The sequence below is a fragment of the Brassica oleracea genome, chromosome C5 (assembly GCF_000695525.1).
Source record: "Brassica oleracea var. oleracea cultivar TO1000 chromosome C5, BOL, whole genome shotgun sequence".
Taxonomy (NCBI): domain Eukaryota; kingdom Viridiplantae; phylum Streptophyta; class Magnoliopsida; order Brassicales; family Brassicaceae; genus Brassica; species Brassica oleracea.
In genome coordinates, this window is record NC_027752.1 from 8,390,146 (window position 1) to 8,398,720 (window position 8,575).

Consider the following 8,575-nt stretch of genomic DNA (forward strand, 5'->3'; position numbering starts at 1 on the left):
ACACCAAATAACGTTCTTAACAAATAAAAGTGATCATCTAATTACATTATCCAAAAAATCATACTTTTAACAACAATAAAACAATATTCCGTGCGAAGCGCGGACACCCATCTAGTTATAAATATAAACTAGTTTTACGTTTACATGAATAGTTTATAGATTTTTGATAGTTTCATTAGTTTGATCAGTTTAATTACTTTGAAATACAATCTCGCCACGTGATTAGGTTCATGATCGAATCAGTGATTAGGCCCAACTTGGCAATGTAACCCGAATCGGTTCGGTTTTAAAAACGCTGGTTAAATGGTTAATCAAAATTTGACCTTTTAATATGGGTAGAAAGGTAAAAGCAGTGGAAGAGAGCTTTGTGTGACGCCCAAATCGAAAGTCAAACTCTGGTCCACTCTCTAAACTACACTGTTTGAGAGAGAGAGAGATGGCAGCGGCGACGATGAGGAAGAAGGCGGAGGAGCTGGTGGAGAAGGCGATGAAGGGAAACGATGCTTCTCACGATGCCTCGCACGTGTGGAGGGTCAGAGACCTCGCTATGTCCCTTGCTCGCGAGGAAGGTCTCTCTTCCAACTCCGACTCCATGGAAATTGTGAGCCCTACTAAATCCTTTCCAAAGTCCCCCTGATTTGTTCGCCGGAATCTGGAACCGTAGTTAGTTCTTGATTCAGTGAGAGGGCTGTATGTGGTTATTAGCAAACATGGTGGAGATTCTCATAGAATGTGAGATGTTTTTTTCTCATTTGCAGGTGGAGCTTGCAGCTCTTCTCCATGATATAGGTACACTTCCCTTTTGGTCATCTTTTTCTTTCTTTTTTTTTGAAGTCATGTGTTTTCTTTTATATTCCCACTGATTTAATCGTTATGTGTATATATCTCTCTCTTATCAGGTGATTACAAGTACATAAGGTCTGTTTCTCTATCCATCTCTAGAGGTTTATTTCTTTTTTGAACCGCTTAGTATACTAACATCCCTTGCACCATTCTTTGATCATGTTACTACGAGACTAAATGCTTACTTTCTCTAACCGTGAGGGGCTGGATACTATCTCTTTCTATATACTGTAATCTGTAGTGGATGCCATTAGATGAGGCTTGTGAGGAATGCCTTGCTCGGTTTGCTCACTCTTGGATTAGTTGTAGTTGTGCTCTACTAACTAAGTTGAAACTTGGTTGGTGTGAAAACTATGAATCATGAAGACTTCGTTTTCTGCCTCTGATGTTATAACCTGATTTTAGAGACCCTTCGGAAGCTAAGCTTGTTGAGAATTTCCTGGATGAGGAGGGTGTGGAAGAGACCAAGAAGGTCAAAATACTAAATATCATCAATGGAATGGGTTAGTTTCCTTCTCCAACTTTTTAACTCACCAAATCCAGTCTACTATAGCTCGCTTTAGTTCTCAAGTTAAGAGTTTGTAAAAAAAAAAAAGAGGCATTCTGTTGTATCTAAATGTATGAACATGACAAGAGTGTTTTTTTTTCCAGGTTTCAAAGACGAATTATCAGGGCAAACACTCTGCGAATCTCTTCCAGAATTTGGGGTGGTTCAAGATGCTGATCGCCTTGATGCAATTGGCGCCATTGGTTTGAATGCTTCTCTTGTCTTTACTTTGCTTCTCGACAGTTTAAAGAGCTTTTGATCTGCCACTGTCAAATTGTCTGGTCTGTTTTAGGAATTGCTCGTTGCTTTACGTTTGGTGGAAGCAGGAACAGAGTGCTTCACGATCCTGAGATCAAACCCCGGACAGAGTTAACCAAAGAGCAGTACATGAAGAAAGAGGAGCAAACTACCATTAACCACTTCCATGAGAAACTTCTCAAGCTGAAGAAGCTGATGAAAACTGAGGTGAGATTAACCGGAAAACAATTCTATACTACTTTCAAATTTTGTTTCGCTCTGAGATTTGAATGTGGCGCTGTAAAAAAATATCAGGCGGGTAAAAGAAGGGCAGAGAAAAGACACGAGTTCATGGAAGAGTTTCTTAAGGAGTTCTATGTAGAGTGGGATGGGAGAGCTTGATAAAGTTGATAATGGATCAATATGCATGGAGAAGTAAAGCGGAGGATGTATTCAAAGGGTTGCTTAACCAGACCTAAATGAGTAAGCTGTACCAGACCAAACCGACCTACATGTGGTTTGGGTTTAAACAGAGTGAAAAGTGAACAGCTGTTAAAACTCAAATATTTTAACTCGTGATGACATTATAAACTTTAAGGTTTGTCAATGCTATTTATGAATATGATTGTGGAAGAAATGGCTTACATGATAATCCTAGTCTTTGTTTTTTTAAAAAAGAATGTTGACTTCCTGTTTCCATTTTTAAGTCTTCGTTCAGTAATATTCGTGCCAATTGACATGGTTTAAAAAACGTTTCTGGATGTTTGAGTAAGTCATTGCGAATCTATCATCGGTCGGGTCGGCCATCAAATGTCATGTTTTTGGTTTGAATTTGTATATTTTATACTCAAGTGACGTAACTATAAAATTTATAAGCGGAAACTTTTTTTTGGAAACACAAGCGGAAACTATTATATTGAAAACATTTGCAACTCTATTTACGTTAGTATAATAGTTTTTTTAAGGTATTTTTCTCACAAAGTCAGTCGTTAAAAAAACAATATTTGGGAAGAGTTTGAACTTATCAGACAAGTAATTTGATGGATATTTTTAATATATGTATATATATATATATTATATAGTATTTAAAAGCATGGAATGAACGAATTGTTAAAATATAGCCAAGTCTTTTGGAAAAACATGAGACTAATCGCGATCGCGTATAAACAATAATCTATCGTTATACATAACACATGTCCATCATTAAGAGGACTCTGGTTATTCTAAACAACGAATGGGTCGGCCATTGCGTGTCCAAATTGTGTGTTAAGTAAAACATTATAGTTAATCAAATCCCAAATATCTAACCGTTTCTAACATGCATTTTCAGTTCTTTATGTAACCAATATATCATTTATAAACTAAACTGCTTACATTTATTTTGAATTAGTCGAAGTTTTTAGCTGGACCAAATTAATTAACATTTATACACAAATAATAGTATCTGTTTTTTTTTGTCAGCACAATAATAGTATCATTTGCAAAACTTTAGACATATATAACTCTCAAATAAAAAAGGTCATGATCGTGAATGATTATTTTATGGATGTTATGTAGACCCAAATCTTCCTCCATGTGTTTAGCGTGCAACTCTACGACATTCCATCGTTAAAAAGATAAAAAGGCGTGGGAACACTAATTGAGATCAATAATTTTACAATCATTTCATCCGATTAAAACTTAAAATATACACTCGGAAATTTCGGTGAAAATATATTCACAAGCTGACTAAGAGAAAGCAAAATAAGACTGTCTTTCTAAGATTTGTAAATATTTGACAAAGAAAAGGTGAAAACGTAATAATACTTAGTTTTAGAAAAAATAATAATACTTTTCATATGATTTCTTACTAAATATGATTAGATGTATAATCTACTAGAGAGGGAGAAAATTAAAAAGAAGCAAAAAGGCTGACCTTTTATCATAAAACAATGTGCTCCGGAAACGGCAGCGTATCGGAGAGGCTATAAATACAGTCCATTTAGCGCCGAAAAGGTAACAAAGAAAAAAAAGTTTTTTTACCATTTAAAAAAAAAAACAGGTCTTCTCTTCTCTCCCTCTCGGACCTGGTCACATCCTCGACGGCTCCACTCTTCCTCGAATCATCTTCTTGGTCCTTATCCTCTTCACAAAATTTTTTGAGCCTCTTCTGAGAAATTCAATCCGACTTATCTTCATTCACGCTCTATATATACATCTCATCTCACCTCGTCTGGTCAGCTGTTTCTCTTCATCGACCGGTTCGAAATCGGGGTCAAACCGGCTCCGAGCTATCTCCAGGTTCGAGAATTTCAAATTTTAATCTGGTCTGATGGGATCGGAGCCTCGGGAAGACCCGAGGCGCGAACTGATTGACTTGCCCGTTCTTCACAAACTCAAACTCTACAGTACTCGCACGGTACGCAAAATATCTCCCGCTTAGTTTATTGTTCTTAATTTACGATTGATTCGCACCAATGTGATCTTTTACCGTCAACTGATCTACCGATAATTACGTTAATACATTTATGGTTTTAATTGATTTTTGATTCTGTTTAAGACATAACAGCATTATTCTCCGGTTTGCTTTAAAAAAACGGTTCGGTTTTTGTTTGATGAAACTGTTTTCTTTTATGTACTTGCTTGGTGGTTTCATATGATTTGTAGTGTAAAGGATGATGAGTCTTTAGCTTGACATCATGTAGCGTCTTTGGTTCTAAGTTTTCTATTTATAAATTATTAATATAAAAAAATATAGTGAAAAAACTACATTTTGGTTTGATTTTTTTTGTGAATAAATTTGGTTGTCTTGTGCAGACTTTTTACTTGATCGGGAGAGACGAGAAGAAGACCTTTTGGAGGATTCTTAAGATTGATCGAACGGACCCGAAAGAGTTGAATTTATTTGAAGATCCTACGAGGTACACACATGATGAAATCAGCCAACTTAAAAAATGGATTAGTCGAGGGAACCAGGAGCATGGTGGACTTAGAGCAGAGACTACTTGCTACGGTATCATTGGTACGTCAGTCCCAGAGCACTGTCTTTCTTTTTATTTTCTTATTTTCTATGTGTCATTTTGAAGCTATGGAGATATAATGATTCTCTGGGTGCAGGTTTTGTTAGATTCCTGGGGCCTTATTACATGCTTGTGATTAGAAAAAAGAAGAAAGTGGGCGAGATCTGCGGCCATGCTATCTATGGGGTAGCGGAGAGTCAAATGATCATGGTTCCATATCCTTCCAGTGAGACCAGAGTGTCTGGTTCTGCAGCCGAGCGAAGGTACAGGAAGCTCTTCAACATGGTGGATCTTAGCAAAAACTTCTACTTCAGCTACACGTATCGACTCATGTACTCCCTCCAGAGAAACATCTGCAACACCGAAAAGGGAAAAATTCACGACAACAGTATGTTCGTGTGGAACGAATATTTAACACGAGGGATCAGAGGGATCCTCAAGAATACCGTATGGACAGTTGCACTTGTATACGGATTCTTTGAACAGGTAACCATAAAATGCATGCATTTATTATTGGTTTAGTCTGGATAGTTTTGCTAATTTAACAAGACCTAATCTCTACTGCTCATTTGCTGTTGTACAGATTAAATGTTCAGTATCTAATGAAGAATTTGTTTTGACTGTCATTGCTCGGCGTTCACGCCGTTATGCTGGTACAAGGTACCCGTATATATATGTTCTTTTATCTCTGTTATTTTTTTTCTCTCATGTCATGGACTAACAATCCTTGCCTCTGCTCTCTCTGTTAATGTGCAGATATTTAAGGCGTGGTGTGAATGAGCAAGGCAGCGTAGCCAATGAGGTTGAGATAGAGCAGATAGTTTCCAAAGAAGTTCCAGAGGGGAAGAAAATCCCTATAACATCAGTCGTGCAGGTTCGAGGCTCAATACCGCTATTCTGGTCCCAGGAGACATCTGTGTTCAATCCACAACCCGACATAATATGTAAGCACCACTTACATATGGATCCTTGCTTCTTACATATGGATTCTTAACGCTTCTGTTTCTCTCTTTTACCGGCCACAGTGAATAACACAGACGAGAATTACGCAGCTACCAAGCTCCACTTTGAGAATCTGAGACAGAGATATGGGAAGCGGATAATCATCATGAATCTTCTAAAAGTAGGCTTTCTAAATTTACTAGACAACAAGTCAAAGTTTATACGCTGGTTGTTCCCTTTCTTGGATTGCTGGAATATTGAGTGTGTGTAGCTTATATTCAGACAGGTGATAAAGACCATCGAGAAAGCATCTTAAAGGCAGCGTTTGGAAAGGCAATCTGGTTTATAAACAGACAGGCGAAGAAGGATAGCCGTTTAAAAGCGATCCATTATGATCTAAACAAACACTTCAAAAGGTTCTCTACCACCTATTAAGAAGAAATTAAACTGGTGGGGTTGGTGTAATAGGTCTTAACCCGTTTTTCCCTTGCCCTTTTGCAGCGGAGTTGATGGTGCATTCGAGCAGCTGTGTGTCCTTGGGAAGAGAGCACTGGACTTGATTGACTTATTTTTCTGTGAAGCTCCTTTAGGCATTGGAGCTGAAAGCGTTATTAAGGATTCATTTTTCAAGTAAGTTTGGTAATGCTATATATGCATCCTGCGAATGAAACATAATACTAATGTTACCCATGCCCCCAGTAACCCTATTCTGAATCAAGATGAAGAGGAAACTATTCAAGAAAATGAAGCTTTGAAGGCGGATATACATAGGCTTCAAAGTGGGGTGTTGAGGACAAACTGCGTAGACTGCTTGGATCGTACTAATGTTGCTCAGTACTCCCACGGATTGGTGGCTCTTAATCACCAGCTGCGTACATTGGGTATCACAGGACCTCCTATCGTCGATAAAGACAACCCCGTGGCAAAGAAACTGATGGAAGTTTACGAAAACGCGGGTGATGCAATTGCAATTCAGTATGCTGGCTCGGAAGCACACACCAAGGTGATTTTTGATCTCCAACACTTTTTTCTTTTAAGCTTGAGTTGTTGTTGTTGTTGAATTATGTGTGGTTTAACAGATGTTCAGTGCGCTGAGAGGTGAGTGGAACATGATGATGAAACACCGTGACATCATCACAGCTGTTCGTCGTCACTACAACAACGCTTATCAGGACGGCGAAAAGCAGAACGCTATCAATGTGTAAGCTTTAGAAACTTCTCATCTCTTTTTTTTTGTTTTAACTTGTTATGTGTTTGTCTGGTCTAAAAACTATTTCTCTTGACAGGTTCTTGGGAAAATCAGGGCCTCAACTGGGGAGGCAAGCCCCGTGGGAGTTGGGTTCTGACCAACGCAACACTAGAAGAACTAGTTCTAACCTTGACATCGAAACCCTGAGGTACCTTGTTGACCAAACCAGCTCTCTTTATAAGTTGACATATAACTCTGCAAAAGACTGAGATATGTTCCAATACACAACAGGCCAAAAATTTCAAGATCCTTTTCCGATAACCTTCTCTTATTGGGTGAACTGAATCTGGAGGAGCCGATACTCGAAAATCCAGAGCCTTCCCGTGAAGGGTTAAACGGTGTTATATGGGAAACCACTTCAGAATCTGGATTCATTGAAGCTGAACCAACTTCTCCAAGGTGGTTGGTTCATCAGAGTCTCTTTTATTTAACTTGTTGTAAAGCACTCGTTTGTTACTTCTGTCTGATTCTTCTTCCTCTTTGATAAACATCTTCAGCTTCCACTCGGCTATTGTCGATGAAGATCATTTGAGACGAACAGGATCAAGACAAATGTTACAAGGGAGTAGCTCTATGTCTGATTTTCTCGGGCAGGATGATGTACCTGGTTTTTCACACTCATACAATGCTAGATTCACTCCGGCAGATGAAATGTTTGAACTCTGCAGGTAAAAATTTATTATTCTAAGTAACTGAGGTATATCTATTCTAATATAATGCAAGCCTTGTAAATTAATGATGTAAATGTTTTGTGCAGCTCCGTGTCGTCAGATAACATGTTCACGGACATGGACGAATCCATCACTTCTACAACTGATACGAACATTCTTGAGGTAATAGTCCTTCATCACCATATCACTTTTAATTATTCAAGTTACTTGTAAGCTTTGCCAAACAAAGACACTGACCGGGTCGATCGTTTTTTCCCATCTTGATAGTTTCATAGCAGTTCGAATCAACCAGGACGTTTCATTGAATTTCCTTTAGTAGATGGATACTCAAATGAATTCACTCAGTGGGTTCTACACGAAAAATCATCATTGTCGAGGGCTCCGAGATGAAATTTGTGCCTTGCATGGGAAGTTAACGCACGTAAGGCAGGGTTGGACAGGCATGATAACAGGAAAAACACACACACAGACTGACAGACGCAATAACAGCCACATCTTTGTACATACCCGATTCAGCTTTGTAAAGGTCCTGGTTTCTTGTATTTCTTTCTCCTACCAAGTTTGATTTCGATCTCTTTCTTTCTTTTTCATCACCCACAAAAAAGTTGATTTTGTTTGTTTTTGGTATATAGAGGGGTTTGGTTTGGTTTGGTTCAATTTTTCTACTATTTTGTGGCGGCCCAATGGCTGAACCGCAATGAATTGTGTGATTACTGATTAGAAGTTGGAAGCAACACGCCATATTACAATTCCTATTCGGCCTAACATTTGTTGACCCATGCCTCGTTGTATTCAAAAAACTAACCAACAAAACCAAACATATCACATGCGAAAAGTGACACTGGGATATCTTCTGAACCAGATCGTTGTAGCTATGTCGCAAGAGCTAAGGAATGACAGCGAGCGTCTTAGCCATGTCGGGTTATAAGGTGTAACCCTTATTTTCTGTATTATATGTCGGCATGATGTTAAGGTAAAAGGCTTGCATTCGTGAAGCATGATTTTTTTTTTTTTTTGGATTAATGGTATTTTAAGGTAAAGACGAATGAAAAGTCTATTAACACAAGTGTCTGTAACGTACTCTTTA

General features: G+C 38.3%; 2 protein-coding genes across 2 annotated transcripts; both read left to right on the top strand.

The window, feature by feature from the left end:
- The first annotated feature begins 362 nt into the window (after positions 1-362).
- On the top strand, positions 363-2,279 carry LOC106292777 (uncharacterized protein YpgQ). The gene is made up of 7 exons (XM_013728431.1): positions 363-601; positions 759-789; positions 900-918; positions 1,249-1,346; positions 1,495-1,593; positions 1,683-1,855; positions 1,943-2,279. Exons 1-7 carry the CDS (start codon positions 437-439, stop codon positions 2,027-2,029), a joined length of 672 nt encoding a protein of 223 aa, XP_013583885.1. The 5' UTR covers positions 363-436; the 3' UTR covers positions 2,030-2,279.
- A 1,362-nt stretch (positions 2,280-3,641) lies between these two features.
- Positions 3,642-8,575, top strand: LOC106295931 (phosphoinositide phosphatase SAC5-like). Its single transcript, XM_013731946.1, has 15 exons — positions 3,642-4,025; positions 4,424-4,628; positions 4,724-5,112; positions 5,210-5,286; positions 5,383-5,570; positions 5,652-5,749; positions 5,851-5,984; positions 6,070-6,198; positions 6,268-6,571; positions 6,648-6,769; positions 6,855-6,965; positions 7,049-7,216; positions 7,315-7,485; positions 7,575-7,650; positions 7,756-8,575. Exons 1-15 carry the CDS (start codon positions 3,939-3,941, stop codon positions 7,876-7,878), a joined length of 2,382 nt encoding a protein of 793 aa, XP_013587400.1. The 5' UTR covers positions 3,642-3,938; the 3' UTR covers positions 7,879-8,575.

What these genes read in the sequence shown, in the direction of transcription:
- LOC106292777 (XM_013728431.1), top strand. Translation starts at nt 437, where the DNA reads ATGGCAGCGGCGACGATGAGGAAGAAGGCGGAGGAGCTGGTGGAGAAG. An exon ending in ACTCCGACTCCATGGAAATT is followed by an intron (nt 602 to 758) that starts GTGAGCCCTACT and finishes TCTCATTTGCAG; the next exon opens with GTGGAGCTTGCAGCTCTTCT. An exon ending in TGATGCAATTGGCGCCATTG is followed by an intron (nt 1,594 to 1,682) that starts GTTTGAATGCTT and finishes GGTCTGTTTTAG; the next exon opens with GAATTGCTCGTTGCTTTACG.
- LOC106295931 (XM_013731946.1), top strand. Translation starts at nt 3,939, where the DNA reads ATGGGATCGGAGCCTCGGGAAGACCCGAGGCGCGAACTGATTGACTTG. An exon ending in TACTTGCTACGGTATCATTG is followed by an intron (nt 4,629 to 4,723) that starts GTACGTCAGTCC and finishes CTCTGGGTGCAG; the next exon opens with GTTTTGTTAGATTCCTGGGG. An exon ending in TCCACAACCCGACATAATAT is followed by an intron (nt 5,571 to 5,651) that starts GTAAGCACCACT and finishes TACCGGCCACAG; the next exon opens with TGAATAACACAGACGAGAAT.